Raw genomic sequence first — 19,672 nt, forward strand, 5'->3', positions numbered from 1 at the left:
TAAATAGATTAGAAAGTCACAGAATTTTTTTAACAAATTATAAGTCTAACTTTATGTTTAATAAAAAATAAGTAACTTCATAGGTCTCAAGTGTTCCTTTTGTTTAACATTTCTTCCATATTTGTTTCATGGGAAAGCCTTTCCTGTGTTGAAATAAATGTCATTGTGTATTGACACAGTTAGACTCACACACATTGTGGCACTGCTCAGTAGCGTGGCCAGTGGTGTGCTCACCTGGTCACCTTTAACCTTTTCACTGGGGTTGGAGGCTGATGGCAGTCCGGAAGGAACAAACGGGACTTGAACTTTGCAGAGAATTTCATTCTGGGCTAGATGGCTGTCCGTGTATTGTATTATTTTAAATTCCAGTCCTTCCCCAACATTTCTGAGCTACTGGGAAACTGAACATTTGATCAAATTCTCTCTCTGTCTCTGTCTGTCTCTGTCTCTCTCTGTCTCTCTGCCTCTGTCTCTGTCTCTCTCTCTCTCGGCCCTGACAGTGGAACCAGAACTTACCCCAGGTGCATGAACTGGCTTCTTGGAGCCCATTCCCTTTGGTGGGATACCTTGCTCAGCCTTGATACAGAGAGGAGTGGCTTGGTTCTATCTTAACTTGGAATATCACTTTGTTGACTCCCCAAGGGAGGCCTTGCCTCCTCTGAAGACCGAATAGGACATCGGATGGGAAAGAGTGGAAAGATGGGGAGAGGTGAGGAGAGAGGGGGAAATGGAGCTAGTATGTAAAATTAAAAAAAAAATTAGCTAAAAAAGAGTTCATGTGGTCATGGTCTCTCTTCACAGCAATAAAAACTGGTACTAAGACACAGAGCAATAAACGTAACTGAGCTGACTACATACATATGCCACCACAACTGGTGTTGTTCAGTGCTGAGAATCAACCACAGAGCTCCTAGGCATGGATGGTGCCAACTCAACCTCATTCCCACCCTATACATTTCAACTTCCAATTCAGGGGACACGGACCCAACAGCAGAGGTCTATAATAGAAATTCTAAATCAAATGATGCCTGTGGAGACATTGTGGGGAAGGATTCCTGGAAGGGATACAATGTATCAGATCAGCACTGGGAAGAGGTCCTGCTCTGGGCAGCAACAGAATACCTAATCTGCAGGACACCCCTGGGCAACTAGGGAGCCCCTGCAGCTTGCTAGTTTCACTGCTCTCCTGTGAGTGTGGGAATTGTCTTCAGCATGGGGCTCCTCCCATCCTGTTCCTGCTGGGTGGGAACCTTGATTGTGAGCAGCTGCTCTGAACTGCAGCTCCCTCCCTGTTCTCATTCTGTAAGTGCCCAAGTCCAGCCCCAGAGAACACTGCAGTTCTCTGTCCCTCATCTTGTCTTACCTGCCCTTAGGGCCACACCTGCCTTGCAAAACAAAACCCAGCCAGGAGCTCAGGTGCAGGAGGAGCCCATGGCGAAGGCTTTCTTTCCATCAGGGGCAGCTTTCCAGAGGGTCAGCATCTTTTAGAGTGATTGTGACATGAGCCTGAACAAGTGACATGACAAATTCTGTAGCACTGAGAAAATGTCCCAAGCTCCAGGGAGGCAGAGCTGACCTATGGCTACCTCTAGTTGTAGAAACTCAGATACTTACGTGGTAGCACGCCATTGGTTGATGGTTCTTTTTTTTCTCTTTCGCAGTTTCAGTCCTCAACACTTTAACTTTCATTTCTCTGCTGGCTCACCAGAGATCAGACATAGTGCCAGAATCCTCAGGTCATTTATTCTGGCCTCCATTGGCTCCTCTCCACAGATTCAGGAACTCATGATTGGTGTCTGAAGGTGTGAGACCAAATCTAGAGGGAAGAATTCGGAGGAACTTAAAAGAAAACACTCTTTGTTCTGGTGAGTACAATTTAAAACTGAGAAGGGGCTGGGAAAGTGGGACTCTTGTCTTCCTGCTGAGTGCTCAGGGGGATGAGGAACCAGATCAGGGAGTGTCCTTGTGAAAGACCGGTTTCAAGATCCAGATATCCAGTTATTTCTCCAGATGAGTTCACTCTCTTCTCTCCTAATCTTTGATTATGAGCTGCACCAAGAATCCCCTGTTGCCAGACAGACATGTTGTCCATGTGTGTTTTCCCCAACCCCAACTGTTGTAGGAAAGCCGCAGTGGCGTCCCAAAGTCTCTGTGTAATAGTGTATTTACCGATGGTTCTATGGGTTCATTTCCTTTGCTTCTGTCTCGCAATCTTTCTGTGGCCTCTTATACATTTACTTGTACTATGAAACAGCCTCGAGTCTGTAGAGAATTGCTAATGTTACTTAAAAGTCATTACATTTACCTGCCTTTCTCATGGTCCGTGTCTGGCGTGCCTAAATGAAACTCAATCCACACTAGTAATTCCAGCAACACAGAAAGCTGATTCAGTAAGGTCCAAAGTCTAAGATCTGCAGGGAACCTAATGAGTTCATGTCTGCAGAAAAAAGGGAAAACATCGAGAAGATGCAGCTTATTAGGCTGCACTTAGTGGGCTGGGCTGCAACTTTTAAGTTTGCTCTAGGCCCAGGATTCAACTCCAAGGAAGGAGACAGAGTAAGAAAGTGTGTGAGAGGGCTGGAGAGATGGCCCAGTGGTTAAGAGCACTGACTGCTCTTCCAGAGGTCCTGAGTTCGATTCCCAGCAACCACATGGTGGCTCACAGCCATCTGTAATGAGACCTGGTGCCCCCTTCTGGCTTGCGGGCACACATGGAAGGAATGCAGTACACATAATAAATAAATAAATATTTAAAAAAAAAAGAAAGTGTGTGAGAACACTGGGAGGGCACACTTTCTGGAAGTCTCAGCTTTTCTGTTTTTTTAGGACATGGTACGTTTATACAGCCCAGGCTAACCTCATGTAACTGCCCTGTGTCACCCTCCTCAGGCACTGGGGTTACAGGTGAACACTGCAGACCCAGGTTTTTTCTATCTTTCAAGGAACAGCACAAGCTCCTGACTTATTTTAATGCTATAAAGACTGAAAGATGTCTGCTGATAGGAAGCGTTTGAGAGCCGCGAAAGGACAGGGAGCAGGTAATCCCAGCTGCACCCAAGCTAATGTAGACACCAGAGGACACGGGCCAGGTCTCCTGTGTCCAGGTTGACTTGGAGGACTGTCATGAGCCCATCCTCTTTCCCTTTGCTCTCTCCTGCTCTTCATCAGCTGTGGAGCCCCTCTCTTCTGACCTTCGGCATCAACCCTCTCCACTGTCATATGCTATGAGATACGGCACTGCACTTATTTGGGTCTTCCAATTTTTAAATTTGCCGAAATCTAAGGAGTGCACATTAAGTAGTCCCAGATAATATTACTTAGTAAAGGAAGCCCTGGGACAATTATTTGCCCAGCCTATTTGAAAAAGGAGCGTTTCTCCTGTGACATCATTGTTAGGGTTTTTGTGCTGATCAGAGTGCTGCGATGCTGCAAAGCGTCACACCACCCAAGGGACCTTGTGCAAGAGATTTATTGGGTTTGGGGTGCAAATGGCTGCCTCTGAGATGGAAAAGAGGACAGCAAGCAAGGAAGGAGAGGGCTTTGTAAAGGGCATGTGACTGGTGGCAACAAGAGAAATGTGTCGCATTTGGCAACTGGCGATGGCGCTTTCACTGGCGATGGCACGTTCACTGGCGATGGCGCATTCACTGGCGATGGCACGTTCCCTGGCCCTGGTGCGTTCACTGGCGATGAGTCTCTGAAGGCTGCTGGGCAAGCACCTGGTTTATGAATGTGAGTGGTTCTTAGTTTTCTAACAATCAATACTTTGACATTTCATCTTTTTTCTTTTCTTTTTTTTTTTTTTTTTGTGAGACAGAATTTCTCTGTGTAATAGTCCTAGTTGTCCTGGCACTCGCTCTGTAAACCAGACTGGCCTCGAACTCAGAGATCCACCTGTCTCTGCCTCCCTAGTGCTGGGATTAAAGGCATGCACCACCACCATGCAGCAAAGTTTCATCATTCTTAAAGAAACAGTTTTACTCTGAACTCAAAAGAAACAAGTTCTCTCTTGTTGTTTGAATTGAACAAACCTAGCTATTATTCCTTAGTATAGCTTTTTAAAAAAGATTAAATTTGTTATGAACTGTATATTTGTGTGTCTGCTGAAGATGGAGTTACAGAGAGTTGTGAACTGCCTTACTGGTGGCAGGACCTGAACTTAGATCCTCAGTGTCTATCAGGTTTTTGTTGGGATTAAGCCCCACTAAACCTCTCAGGATTCAGAAGGATCACTATGGCAGGTGAAAACCAAAGACGGTCTAAGGGTAAATGAAATAAATTAGCTCAGATAAGTCTCTTTACCATGTCCCATTTATTCTTCCTATGCTCTCTTCAATGCTCTCTTGATGTTCCCCTTTCGATGTTCCTCACTGTTCTGCCCATCCTCCAAAGTTTCTATAGCCACAGAGACAGTTAATAATTTTATGGTAAATATCAATGATGTCAAGTATGCATTTCTTAGGACTAACAAGATGGATAAAAGACTGACGAGGTAGGTGCCCTGTGTCTCAGAAGGGGCATGACTGTGAAGCTTCCCACCAGAGCAAATATCAGGAGGATTAGGATGCAGGTTGGCCTCCTGGACTAAGCATCAGGTTGCTGTATCTGCTGGCACCCAGGTGAGAAGGAATTTCTTTCTCTGTGGCTATTTAGCAACCCAAGCTTTTTTCCTGTATTAGGAATAAAGGTACAAACAGTTAATTTCCTAGATTAAGACCTTAGTGTGAAATGAAAGGTGAACTTAAGTACATAATATTAATAACTTCTTAAAGTAAGAGCAAAGTCCAGGAGATTACACCTTCCTGAGTCTGCTGTTAAGAGTATTAAGGGCTACCCAGACCTGTTTATCAGTAAGAGCAGACATTGTCTCTCTGCTCAGTGCCTCCTGCTCAGGGCTCCTTTCTTGTAAGTCCTGTCTAGCTTTATGTAGATCTGACCATTAGAACAAAAGTTTGGCTGAGTGAATGTTTTCACCCCAGGGCCCCATAGTGTGGGAAAAGGCATACAGTTGCCAGGACACAAAAAGTCGGGTTTAAAGAGTGATTTATACTCTCCTGGGATATTCTGGGGTAAATCCCATTATGGAAGGGAGAAATGTCATGATTTCACAAGATTTCTGCAGAATCGACAGTGTCTGTCCAAAGGACAAGTATTCCCGAAGCTTTGCAAATCGGGTTCCCCATGCGTTGTACACTTGTGGGTTGTCTATGAATCTGTCAGCTGTGCATTCGCTGTATGACACGTGTGCCTCATATCATGTGTCCAGCTTTGTTTTCTGTCGTCTTGACACAAAGCATAGCCATCAGACAGGAAGGACCCTAACTGAGAAAATTCCTCCATAAAATCAGAAAGTACTCAAGTCTGTGAAGATTTTCTTAATTAGCAATTGATGGGAGAAGGCCCATCTTGTTGTAGGTGGTGGTCCTGGGTTCCATAAGAAAGCAGACTGAGCAGGCGATGAGAAGCAAATCAGTTTTCAACACCTCCCTATGGCTTCTGCATCAGCTCCAGCCTCTGGTTCATGCTCTGCTTAAGTTCCTGTCCTGAATTCCTTCCATGATGAACGATGACATGGGACACTTTCCTCCCCGAGTTGCTTTGGTCATGGTGTTTCCTCACAGTGACAGTCATACTAACTAAGACACTAAAAGCATGATAAGCACTCTTAACCACTGAGCCCTAGGAGTTGTGGGCACTTTATTAATGCATTTATTTATGTTGTTTTAATGCAGTTTTATGCTTATGGGTGACCTGGATATAGGTCTGTACACCACTTCAATGCTTGGTGCCCACAGTTACTAGAAGAGGGTGTCAGTTATGCTGGAATTGGAATTATAGACAGTGGTGAATCACCTTGCGGGTGCTGAGAACAGAAACAAAGTCTTCTGGAAGAGCAACCAGTTCTCTAAACCCATGAACCGTCTGGCTAGCCCCTAGTACTGACATTTTAATAGTATTCAAATCCATGAATACAGGTGTTCTTACATGTGTTAGGAAAAATCTTAAGACGGGCCTCTCCGCTGGTGCAAAGAACTCAAACCAGATTAGACCAAATTAAAAATGCCCACGTTTAATAAATGTAGCACTCTTGGGTGGGAGGGGAACACACACAAAACCCAAAACCACATGTTCTTTCTCTGGGCAGTTGAGGGGTCAGCACTTGTTGGGCTGGGAGTTGGAGTCCAGACCAACATAACTCCCAGGCCAGGTGCTGGGGTGATACTCCCAACTTAATATTACATTCCAGACTCTTTGGATATAGGGGTGTGACAAGGAGCTGAGGTGATATTTATGACCAATATTTTAGGCTCTCTTCAGATAAAGGGACATTGGCTCATGTCTGACTACTTCCTGTAGGCATGGGGCGAACATGAGAGAGGGGAGAGCTGAGAGTTGGCATGCTCATGCTCCATGAGAGGAGTAGCTAGAACAGCATCTGATTTGCTGTCATCCTGGAGTCCTCAGGCAGCTGCTTTTTGAGGGAGATGAGAAGGCAGGTAGCTAGGATAAAAAAAATATTGTTATTATTGGCCCTATGAAATAGGGCTAGCTATCAATGGGACACAATAGCAGTTAAAACCAGATTTTAGTTGGCAGGTGTCCTTGATCCAGAAGACATGGTACAAATGGTGAAGTCCCAGGAGCTGGTGCAGGTGTTGGCATTGTCTGGGAGCACTTTATGGGTTGGTCTTAGCGCAGGCAGCAGGAGTGACTTATAAAATATGCTTGAAACTGGTTGGGGTTTGTGTAGGCTCTGGAGACTGTTTGTTTTTCACTAGACTATAGTGAAGAGGTGAGCAGGCCTGCTTTTCATCCTGCCTGGCTCCCACATGGCTAGCATTACACCCGAAATAACAAGACACAAATTGTATTCATTTAAACACTGCCTGACCCATTAGCTCTAGCCTCTTACTGGCTAACTCTCACATCTTGATTAACCCATTTCTAATAATGTATATCGCTACTTGACTATGGCCTACCAGCATGAATCTAACCTCCATCTGTCTTGGGTAGGGGCAAAGCATGGCGTCTGCCTTTCTCTGCTTTCTTCCTCATACAATTCTGTTCTGTCTTCCCTGCCTACCTATGTTTTGACCTATCAGGCCAAGCAGTTTTCTTTATTAATTAACCAATGAAACAACAGATAGATAGAAGACCCTCCTACATCACTAGACCTGATTTTTGATACAGCAGTAGAACTTTTTCAGGAACCTGTGTATTGTCTATAATAGAACTGGAACAGATTTACATCTTGGTGTCATAGCAAAAGGCTATTGCTTTAGGTTAAAAGGTATGAACATTTTAGAAAACAAAGGAAATTGGGAACTCTGAACCTCTGAAGATACACGTGAAACCTATTAATCCTAGACTATGAAGCCTGTTAAAGAGGCATACCGGTCTGTATTTTAGCAGGAAACTTCATTAAATGTCATGGGTGAAGTAATAAGTTAACAGTACCTTAAATTATCAAATGCCATTAGACAGATCTGAGGGGGATAAATGAGCAAAAATGAGACAGCTTTTAAGCTATGCAGGTAATCCCAAATCCTCTCCTTAGTCAATGGAGAACACCTGTCTTAGAAGCAATGTTTTCCATTAGCTGCTGAGTACAAGAGGCCCAAAGATTTTTCCTGTGCTGGTTGCAGTGGGGGGGGGGGGGGATTTAGTCTACCTCTCTTGGCAGGAAGAGGAGATCAATTCCCCAGGTGAAGCATCCAGGAAGCTGAAGAGGGGAAAGGCCACTTTTTGCTGTGTGAGTGGCTTTGCCAAAGGCCAAGGGCAAGCTTGAACACAGAAGGTCCTTCTATAACCATGCATCTTCTGCATGTCTGTGTGAGAAACTCTTTTAATAAGTGCCATACTCTCAGATCTGTAAAGGAATCCAAGAACTAGGTACCTGTTATTTAAATTGGGCATATAAGCTAAATTTGGGTGTGTATTTTATCCAATTAATTACAGTTTATTAATGCTAGTAAATGTAAGAAGGTTAAAAGGAATATTTTAATAAGTCAAAGAATCTTAAAATGAGCACACATGTGCACAGAAACATCTATAAAGTTACACAGACATAATGTGGCCACATTATTTTAACACAGAGACAAATAATGTACTTTGTAAGCTGACCAACCCAAAATTTTGGCATAGGCAGGCAGCAAAAGCCAGAAAAGCACAGAGGTGATCCCATTAAGGATCAGGCTAGCAGACGCTGAAAGAGGGAACAGAAACATAAGGATGAAACATTCATACAGTTTTAAAGTGGAAGGACAGGGGAAAAAATAGATCCACTGTAGAGAGTCCCAGAGTGAAACCAACAGCAAACAGCTAGAGGGGGAGGGGCCCAGTGTGATCCCATGGTAGGCAGCAGAAGCCAGGGAGGCATAGGAAGCAGCGGATGGGGGAGCGCCATTCCAAAGGCCCATGGAAAGGGAGTCGGGTTTAGATCCCCGCGCCTCCAGGAACGGTGCCAGAGCCCCCAAGAGCTGTGGAGAGGCAGAAATGAGAGACAGGACAAGTTGCAGGCTGTGAATCAGCAGAAGAGAGGCAGAAGGGGGAGGGGCAGGAGTGAGCGTCTAGAAACCGCGGGTTATAGAGCTTTAGATAGCCTCACTTTAAAAGGGTTTTTGTAAACTGCCATCTAAGGGTGTTTTAGAAATCCATTTTAAAAGTCTATGCCTAATCGTGGAGCTCAAGTCTGTCACAGTGCATCTGCCAGGACAATCCTTGAGCTGAAAACAGGGCTGTGAAAATTGAATGGCAGACATCCCTGGCCAAGCAATATTCACCTCAGTGAAAGTCCCTGGTTTCCATCACATGGGTCAGGCTTTTGGCATGGGCCTGTGACTTCAGCAAAAGCCTGAAAAGCAAATGGGTCACCCCAGGAACCCTACTAGCCTAAGTAAAAAGGGGAACTCACAGAGTGAAGCCAGTCTTGCCTGGTGGAAGGTGGTTTTCACCGTGCGACCCTGGGCCCTGGGCCTGGAGAGCGGGGACAGACCCTGAGCCCTGGGCCTTGGGGGCAGGGACAGACCTTTCAGTGGAGGATCTCCATCTATTAGGAAAAATCTAAAGACGGGCCTCTGTGCTGACAAAGAACTCAAATCAAACCAGATTAGACCGAATTAAAAATGCCCACATTTAATAAATGTAGCACTCTCAGGTGGCTGGGAGCATGGCGGGGGACGGGGATGGTAGGCAGAGGGAGAGCACACGCAAAACCCCAAACCAAGAGTTCCTTCTCTATGCAGCTTCCTAAATACCCTGTGAGAGTGGTCCTGACTCTCCCCCCCACCCAGGGGTCAGTGCTTAGCAGGCTGGGAGTTATAGTCCAGACAATGCAACTCCTAGGCCAGGCACTGGGGTGACACTCCCAACTCAATATTACAACATGTAATTGTAACAACTTTGTTTCTTTGAATATTCTTATAATTTTCATGTGCAGATATTTTACCTTGCAATAATTAATTTTCCTAATCATTCATTCATTTTTTAATTTGATACTATCATGAATATAACTGATCTTATTCTTTCCTTTATTAAATTTATTGGCTTTTATTTTTATTTTATGGGTAAGGGTGATTGCCTGCATGTATATCTTGGCACCATAAGGATGCAGTGCCCTCAAAGGCCAGATGAGGGTGTCAAATCCAATGGAAATGGAGTTCCAGGCTCTTGTGAGCAGCCATATGGGGTGTGGGAATGGAGTCAGGGAGTGCTTTTATCCACTTAGCCCTCCTCTATCCCGTTCCTTATGTTTCAAATGTAACACTGTTTTCCTATAAAGTCACAATTACCTTGAACTTGCCATTCCCTGTCATCAGCCTCACAAAAAACTGGGTTGAGAGGCCTGTACCACCAGGCCCAGCTTCTTAATCTCCTTTTGGGCTCCTCACTATTTGTGACATTTCTATACTGGATATTACATCTTGCTTCTTTACTGATATGATTTTTACCTGTAAAGCAATTCCTTTTATATGCCTTTTATGACTTATCTGTTTGTTTGTTTGTTTCAGTCTTCTTGTATGGGTGGTACATCCCCAGCTGTGTTGAACAGATGTGGTAGCAATAAGCTTTCTTATTTTATACATGATTTTAAAGAAAAGTTGTTCCATTGCCCTAAATTTTTATGCGATTAGCAGGGAGCTTTTCATGTATGACTTTAAGAAAATTTATGTATATACACAAGCATTTTTAGGATTTTTATTCCTGAAGCAATGGTGTGTGCTAACAAATACTTTCATGCACAGGATGGGAAGAGTTCCTTATCGTTCATTTGTTGATGAAGGGTGGGTTATTTGTTGGCTTTGCCTGTTGAACTAATAATACATATTGTAGATCGAAATCTGTTGACTTGAAGTATAATTTTTATATGGTTTTAAGCTCAGTTTGCTAGCATCTTACTGAAATACATACCTGGAGTTTCCCATCAATGTCCTCACAAATTTCTGGAGTCAAAATCTCAGCATTTATAGACAGAAGATTCTTCAGAAGTGCTAGTGCTTGGAGACATAATTCCACACATCTGATTTTCTGGCTATCAATACTGTCCTGGCTATCATCACTACAGAGACCTCTGAAAGAAGACTCCAAAGGGATGGTTTTCATCCCCTTTCAGTGTACTGAAGACAAAATGAGCCTCATAACAGCAATCTGTAAACATAAAGTGCAGAGCTTAGCTTAACTATGTGTGCAAAAACACACGTCATTTATTAAATGGCAATAAGAGAAATTATTGCCTATGTGCATCAGGAGATGGACTGTGTACACTCCACGTCAGCACGAGGGTCTCTGGCAAGGGACTGGTAAGGAGAGGGTCAGAGGCTCACACTGACTGGTGCTGATGAAGGAGGAAGTACAACAGGGGAGACCTGAGTAGTTTGATGCTTCTAACACTGAAGATGTGATTTTGTCCTGGGAAAGAAAGGGAAGGACAGATGTAGGTTATACAAAGTCGTTGGAAGGAAACACGTTTTTCCTGCTCTTCAGTAAAAGGAAATAACAAACCTGCATCTGAAATTAGTCATTTGGGATGAAATATAGCAGAGGACTGGAAAGGATGACAACATGCTCCTTTGCCAAGTCTCTGAACTTCTTTCTGAATCTCTCTCCTTTGTTCTTTTCCTTTATCATCGAGGGCATTCATTGATCTCTTCACGGTTCAGTGCTGATTTTCCCTTTCTCACTTGTCCCCCTTATCATCCCAGTCACTCAGGTACCTGAGCAGAAGTGTCAGGAGTACGGAGAGACAGACTCAGCATCACATCAACAATGGCCTCATCAGTCCTGGGGATGGTCAAGGAGGAGGTGACCTGTCCTATCTGTCTGGACCTCATGGTGGAGCCTGTGAGTGCAGATTGTGGTCACAGCTTCTGCCGAGCCTGCATCACTCTGAACTATGAGTCCAGCAAAATCAAAGAAGGGGAGGGCATCTGCCCTATGTGCCAAGTTACTTACCTGTTTGGGAATCTGAGGCCTAATTGGCATGTGGCCAACATAGTGGAGAGGCTAACAGGGCTCAAGTTCAGCTCAGGGGAGAAGCAGAAGGTGAATGTCTGTGCACAACATGGAGAGAAACTCCAGCTCTTCTGTGAGAAGGACATGGTGGCCATCTGCTGGCTTTGTGAGAGATCTCAGGAGCACCGTGGGCACCAAACAGCTCTCATTGAAGAGGTGGCCAGTAAGTACAAGGTAGGAAGTGGGAGGGTGTGCGACATGGAGCAGGAGACAATAACAGATGGGAAATCTCTACTTGGTGTGACAGGTCAATTACCTGGACGTCATAGACTCTGGGGTTGTTACGTCATTCCATCCTTTCCTACCTTTAGAGTCCTAAAAGGACATGATGGTTTATTCCACTTAATCAATAAGAATCAACCTGGAGTACAAATATTAAGATGGAAAAAAAATGTTTTGGAACTTTCTCAAAAGTTGAGTTGATGATGAAAAAAAAAAAGGCCAAGAACAGAACAGCTACTAATTTATTTCATAATTATCTTCTTACATTGTTTATGTTACATTCATTCATACTACCTAAAATTGAGTCCCGTGACTACCAATCATGGGGCTAGTAAATGAATGACGTGCAGCAGTAAAGAGAATGTGTGTGTGGCAGTTGAAACATCTGGGAAAGAATTCCCTAGTGAGATGCACGGAGGCAAGTTCTGTGTTGGGACTTTGTTTTCTGCTGGTTGTTTGTGAGCACACATGTAAACTCATGGAGACTGTTGCAGCATGCACAGAGCCTGCAAGGCTCTGCATCAGATGGGATTCTAGAGCTGGAAGAAGTGGGCACATGACCCATCCCTAACCCGGAAGCAATCTCCAATTGATAGCTACTTGTAAGTGAAAACTTACTCTTCTCCAAGGGAGTCTCACTGGAGAAATAAACCAGTCACTTGTAAGGATAGGTCCTGTGTCCAGCAGTAGATAGATGACCAACACAGAATAACTGGAATCCATATTTGGAGGTTCTTTCTCTCATAATGTTAAGTCAGGGCTTTTTTTCCTACTTTACTTGCAATTTGCATTTATATTAAGACTTAGGGTTTTTATGGGATTCCCATTTGTTGGAAACCTGTGTGTCTCTGCATCTATATGCATTTCTTGTGCTGTTTATTTCACTCTTTTTCTGGTTTTTTTGTTTTGCCGCATTCCAGTGTACTTGATTTTTGACTTCTTTCATTGTATTTTCTTTTATTCTGATATTATTTCTTAGATGCCTGTTTGTTTTGTAACAAGAGACAGAAATGGTGTAGATCTGAATGGGAGGGGAAATGGAGAGGAACTGGGAGGAGTAGGGGCAGGGGAATCTGTAATCATAATATGTTGTCTGAAAAAAATCTATTTTCAGTGAGAGAAAATAATCTAAACTACAAAAATAAAAAAGAATTTAAAAAGAAAAGAAACGAAGACCCAGAGAGACGACTCAGCAATTAAGGGCACTGGCTGTATTTTCAGAGGACCTGAGTTCAATTCCCAGCATGGACATCTGTTTGTAACAGATCCAGAGGATCCTCCACCTTCACACAGATATACAGGCAAACACCAATGCACATGAAATAAAAGTCAAAAGGATGTGTATGTGGACAGTGTGGAGGGGCATGACTGGTCCCAGAACTCTGGGGGCTGAGGCAGGGGGCTCTCTGAGTTTGAGGGTATACTGGTCTACACAGGAAATCCAGACCAGCCAGGCTACATAGGAGGAACCAATTCAAAAAAAGAAATTCATGTGATGTTTGTATATGTTTCTATGAAAGATCAGGAAACTTAATACAATTATTCCAGTTCTCTAATGCCAGAAACAAAATAAAGGTTTAGACTTGGTGGGATGATTGACTAAGAGAGATATCTGTATCTCTGTATGGGACTTGTGTGTGTATAAATGCAAGAATGGAGTGAGCTGGACACTTAATTTACATACTTTATGTGCACAAATCATGGCACAAGATATTAAAACGAGAACAGTCTTAGACTTCCTGTCTTTCCAGAAGTGTTTCTTGGCCTTTGGCTAGGAGCAGCTGTCCTACTAAGCACACAGCTTGACCCTGCTACAATTCCTCTCCCACAGGGGATGCTCCAGGCTGCCCTGGAGATGCAGATGGCTAATAAGAAAAGATGCGATCAGTGGGAAGATGACCTTCAAAAGGAAAGAGTTTTTTGTGAGGCAAGTGGGGACCCTACCTCCTAAGGGAGTTAGCTTGATGCCTGGGAGGGACCTGGACAAGAAGCTCCCTGGCTCTTCATTCCCTGGAGGCTGATAGGGACAAGAGGCCTAATCCTCTCTGCCTGTTCCCTTGGAGCTAGGGCTGCACAGAGAGTGCATCACAGCTGAACCTGGCTGTGTGAGGACCTGACACCATGGCGGGGGTCTAGTGAAAATGGCACTGAGTCCTGGGACTCGATCCCGTGGTGTTTTCTGGAATTGTGACCGTTGGGAAGATGCGTGGGAACTGTTACAGTTCTATTCTTGGGGTTAGCTTCTCTCAGGGATTCTCAGGGGTAGAATGAGGAGTATTGCAAGTAGCTGTGTGAAAACTGAGACACACGCAGGTACCCACCTTGGCTCCGGTGGCCTTGGTAAAGGTGACCTAAGATCTTTGTTTTGGAATGTCATGAACAGACACTGATAGGAGACAGATGCCTTCCTAAGACTGCCTTCCCTTCCCAAGCTCAGTTCCTGTGAGAACTCCCCATCAGAACAGTGGATTTCTGTCTCTCAGTCCCATTAGGACAGTCTAAATTCATCTCCATTTTCTTATCTTTGAAGAACCAAATACAGAGGGATGTAGAAAATGTTCAGAAGGAGTTTAAAGGACTGCGGGTGTTCCTGGACTCCAAGGAGAAGAATGAGGTGGAGAAGCTGGTGCAAGAGAAGGAAGATACTATGAACAGCCTGGCAGTGTCTCAAAATGAGCTGGTGAAGCAGAGGGATTCAGTGAGAGACCTCATCTCAGATCTGGAGCAGCGGTTGGAGTGCTCAGCCATAGAGATGCTGCAGGTAAGACTGCAGGAGGTCTAGCATCTGAGAGTCAGGACACCTGGAAGCCATTTCTTTCCCTCTGTGCTGCTGTGATCTCCCTGGGGAGGACAGTAGGGCTCTCTGGACCCTCCCTGAACTCTTTCCTGAACCAGTTTCAAAGGCTGGGGAATCATTGCAAGCATGGATGACAAGAGGAAGTTGCATGTTTTAGTTTATCAAGTACAGTACAAAAGCTGAACCTTGAGGAGAAGATCTGTTGCATCATGGGTAGTTATGCCCCTGTTATAATGCTGAGCATGGGGGAAGCCTATCCAACCTTCAAGCTAGTCACTTCACCTATACTTAAATTTAGTAGGCCTTGTGACTCCCACAGATGATTGGGACTTTCACCCATATTCCCTCTGATTCCTGGGAGAGGAGGGTGGGGCTAAGTGGGGGTGGCTGTCGTTAGAACCAAAATTAACCTATAATCCCCACCTGCCCATGGACCAAGTAACCTTCTGGGATTCTGGAGTGGCAGTTCTTAGAAAATAACAACAAAGCCTTATGGGCAAGTATGGTGGCCTGTAAGTTTTGCCCTTTATAAGCTCTGCCAACAAGTGTCTCCATACACACACCTGGAAAGTCTTCCAGGTGATGGTTCTGGCCATATTTCGTCTTGGTCAGTATTTAATATTTTTAATAAAAGCTTGCTTAAATTCACCAAAATGGTGGAACTATTTTTTCTGGCGAATTTTAGGATTAACACTGTAAATTGTCCATGATCTCAGAGAGGTTTCTCTCCTCTGTCTTTGTGTTGCTGGGATAAAAGGTGTCTTCTTTATGCTTACAGGTATAAAGTTTGTAATGTATTTTATCTCCATCATATTTTTAAATAACTATGCTTACAGGTATAAAGTTTGAAATGTATTTTATCTCCCTCATATTTTTAAATAATTTAAACCAAAGCCATATTGTTTGTGATGAATATCTCTGTGGGAATTTGGTTCTTTCATCTGAATTATCAATCTTATAGACCTTGGTAGTTCTAGGAATTCTTTTTTTTTCTTTAGAATTCTTTTTTTATTTAATTAAAAATTTCCACTTTCTCCCCTCCACCCACTCTCCCTATCCCTACTTATCCAGTCCAAAGTGCAGTTAGGGTTCCCTGCCCTGTGGGAAGTCCAAGATCCACCCCCCTCCATCTAGTTCTAGGAAGGTGAGCATCCAAACAGACTAGGTTCCCACAAAGCCAGTACATGCAGTAGAATCAAAACCCAGTGCCATTGTCCTTGGCTTCTCAGTCAGCCCTCATTGTCAGCCACATTGAGAGAGTCGGGTTTGATCACATGCTCCATCAGTCCCAGGCCAGCTGGCCTCGGTGAGCTCCCATTAGATCAGCCCACCATTTCAGTGGGTGGGTGCACCCCTTGCGGTCCTGACTTTCTTGCTCATGTTCTCCCTCCTTCTGCTCCTCATTTGGACCCTGGGAGCTTAGTCCAGTGCTCCAATGTGGGTCTCTGTCTCTATCTCCATCCATCGCCAGATGAAGGTTCTATGGTGATATGCAAGATATTCATCAGTGTGGCTATAGGATAGGGCCAGTTCAGGCTCCTTCTCCTCAGCTGCCCAAGAAACAAGCTGGGGATATCTCCTTGGATACCTGGGAACCCCTATAGAGTCAAGTCTCTTGCCACCCCTAAAATGGCGCCCTTAATTAAGATATATACTTCCCTGCTCCCATATCCACTCTTCCTCCGTCCAAACCCTCCCATTCCCCCAAGCTCTCCCTGTCCTCCCCTTCTCACTTTTCTCTCTTCATCTACCCTTACCCCCATGCCACCCCAAACCCCAAGCTCCCAATTTTTGCCTGGCAATCTTGTCTACTTCCAATATCCAGGAGGATAACTGAATGTTTTTCTTTGAGTTCACCTTCTTCTTTAACTTCTCTAGGATCACAAATTAGAGGCTCAATGTCCTTTATTTATGGCTAGAATCCACTTATGAGTGAGTACATACATTTTCATCTTTTTGGGTCTGTGTTACCCCACTCAGGATGGTGTTTTCTATTTCCATCCATTTGCATGCAAAATTCAAGATGTCATTGTTTTTTACCGCTGAGTAGTACTCTAATATGTATATATTCCACACTTTCTTCATCCATTATTCCATTAAGGGGCATCTAGTTTGTTTCCAGGTTCTGACTATTACAAATAATGTTGCTATGAATATAGTTGGACAAATACTTTTGTAGTATGATAGGGAATCTCTTGGATATATTCCCAAGAGTGGTATTGCTGGATCCTGGGGTAGGTTGATCCCGAATTTCCTGAGAAACTGCCACACTGATTTCCAAACTGGTTGCACAAGTTTGCATTCCCACCAGTAATGGATGAATGTTCCCCTTACTCCACATCCTCTCCAGTAAAGGCTATCATTGGTGTTTTTGATGTTAGCCATTCTGACAGGTGTAAGATGGTATCTCAAAGTTGTTTTGATTTGCATTTCCCTGATTGCTAAGGAGGTTGAGCATGACCTTAAGTGTCTTTTGGCCATTTGAACTTCTTCTGTTGAGAATTCTCTGTTCAGTTCAGTGCCCCATTTTTTAATTGGGTTAATTAGCATTTTAAACTCTAGTTTCTTGAGTTCTTTATATATTTTGGAGATCAAACCTTTGTCTGTTGCAGGGTTGGTCAAGATCTTCTCCTAATCAGTAGGTTGCCTTTTGTCTTAATGACAGTGTCCATTGCTTTACAGAAGCTTCTCAGTTTTAGGAGGTCCCATTTATTCAATGTTGCCTTTATTGTCTGGGCTACTGGGGTTATCCGTAGGAAGTGGTCTCCTGTGCCCATGTGTTGTAGACTACTTCCAACTTTGTCTTCTATCAGGTTAGGTGTATTCAGAATGATATTGAGGTCTTTAATCCATTTGGACTTGAGTTTTGTGCATGGTGATAGATATTGATCTATTTTCATTCTTCTACAGGTTGACATTCAGTTATGCCAGCACCATTTGTTGATGATGCTTTCTTTTATCCATTGTATACTTTTAGCTCTTTGTCGAAAATCAGGTGTTCATAGGTTTGTGGGTTATAATCCAGGTCTTCTATCTGATTCCATTGGTTGACTTCTCTGTTTTTATGCCAATACCAAGCTGTTTTTATTACTGTAGCTCTGTAATAGAGTTTGAAGTCAGGGATGGTAATGCCTCCAAAAGTTCCTTTATTGTATAAGATTGTTTAGGCTATTGTTTAGGTTATTCCCTATAAAGTTGATTATTGTTCTCTTAAGGTCTGTGAAGAATTTTTTTGGGATTTTAATGGGGATTGTGTTGAATTTATAGATTGCCTTTGGTAGAATTGCCATTTTTACTATGTTGATCCTACTCATCCAAGAGCATGGGAGATCCTCCATTTTCTGGTGTCCTCTTAAATTTCTTTCCTCAATGCCTTAAAGTTCTTGTCAAATAGATCTTTCACTTCCTTGGTTAGAGTGACCCCAAGATACTTTTTGCTATTTGTGGCTGTCGTAAAAGGTGAAATTTCTCTTAATTCCCTCTCTGCTTCTCTATTTTTTGTGTATAGAAGGGCACTGATTTTTTTGAGTTGAACTTGTAACCTGCCACACCACTGAAGGTATTTATCAGCTGTAGGAGTTCTTTGGTAGAGTTTTTGCGGTCACAAATGTACACTATCATATCATCTGCAAATAACAAATGTTTGACTTTTTCCTTTCTGATACGAATTCCCTTGATCTCCTTATGTTGTCTTATTGCTATTGCTAGAACATCAAGCACTATATTGAAGAGATATGGTGAGAGTAGACAGCCTTGTCTTGTTCCTGATTTTAGTGGAATGGCTTTGAGTTTCTCTCCATTTAATTTGATATTAGCTGTTGGCTTGCTATATATTGCTTTTATTATATTTAGGTATGACCCTTGTATCCCTAACCTCTCCAAAACCTTTATCATAAAGGGGTGTTGAATTTTGTCAAATGCTTTTTCCACATCTAATGAAATGATCATATGGTTTTTTTTTCTTTCAGTTTATTCATATGATGGATTACATTGATAGATTTTCATTTGTTGAACCAGCCCTGCACCTCTGGGATAAAGCCTACTTGATCATAATGGATAATTTTTTAAATGTGTTCTTGGATTTTGTTTGCCAGAATTTTATTGAGAATTTTTGCGTCGATGTTCATGAGTGAGATTGGTCTGCAATTCTCTTTCTTGTTTGGGTCTTTGTGTGGTTTTGAAATCAGGGTGACTGTAGGTTCATAAAAAGAGTTTGGCAATGACTCTTCTGTTTCTATTATGTGAAACACATTAAGGAGTATAGGTATCAGCTCTTCTTGGAAGTTCTGATAAAATTCTGCATTAAAACCATCAGGTCTTGGGCTTTTTTTGGTTGGGAGGATTTTTATGACAGCTTTTATTTCCTCACGACTTATAGGTCTATTTAAATTATTCACCTGGTCTTGATTTAATTTTGGTAAATGGTACTTATCTGAAAACAAGTCCATTTCTTTACATTTTCCAACTTTGTGGCATATAAGCTTTTGTAGTAAGACCTAATGGTTCTCTGAATTTCCTCAGTGTCTGTTGTTATGTCCCATTTTTCATTTCTGATCTTGTTAATTTGCATGTTCTCTCTCTGCCTTTTCATTAGTTTGGATAAAGGTTTCTCAATCTTGTTTACTTTCTCAAAGAACCAGCTCTTTGTTTCATTGATTCCTTGGATTGTTTTCTGTGTTTCTATTTTGTTGATTTCAGCCCTCAGTTTGATTATTTCCAGTCTTATACTTCTCCTGGGTGAGTCTGCTTCTTTTTTTCTAGAGCTTTCAGCTGTGCTGTTAGGTCTCTTATGTTAGCTTTCTCCGTTTTTTTAATGTGTGCATGTAGAGCTATGAACTTTCCTCTTAGCACCACTTTCATAGTGTCCCATAAGTTTGGGTATGTTGTGTTTTTATTTTCATTGAATTCAAGGAAGAATTTAATTTCTTTCTTTATTTCTTCCCTGACCCAGGGATGGTTCAGTAGTTGACTGTTCAGCTTCCATGAGTTTGTAGGCTTTCTGGAGTTAGAATTATTTTTAAATTCTAACTTTATTCCGTGGTGATCTGATAAGACACAGGTGGTTACTAATATTTTTTTTGTACCTGTGGAAGTTTGCTTTGTTACCGAATATGTGGTCAGTTTTTGAGAAGGTTCCATGAG

The 19,672-nt window shown here is 42.9% G+C and overlaps 1 protein-coding gene across 1 annotated transcript in view; it reads left to right on the forward strand.

Moving 5' to 3' along the window:
- Positions 1 to 11,259: 11,259 nt before the first annotated feature.
- Positions 11,260 to 19,672, forward strand: part of LOC130879420 (tripartite motif-containing protein 30A-like) — a 39,093-nt gene continuing 30,680 nt past the window's right edge. The window contains exons 1-3 of the mRNA XM_057777953.1: positions 11,260 to 11,685; positions 13,565 to 13,660; positions 14,264 to 14,494. Of these exons, the coding sequence (XP_057633936.1) occupies positions 11,266 to 11,685; positions 13,565 to 13,660; positions 14,264 to 14,494 (747 nt within the window). The 5' untranslated portion in view covers positions 11,260 to 11,265. The remainder of the gene's footprint in view (positions 11,686 to 13,564; positions 13,661 to 14,263; positions 14,495 to 19,672) is intronic.

Source organism: Chionomys nivalis, chromosome 8, assembly GCF_950005125.1.
Source record: "Chionomys nivalis chromosome 8, mChiNiv1.1, whole genome shotgun sequence".
NCBI classification, from domain to species: Eukaryota; Metazoa; Chordata; class Mammalia; order Rodentia; family Cricetidae; genus Chionomys; species Chionomys nivalis.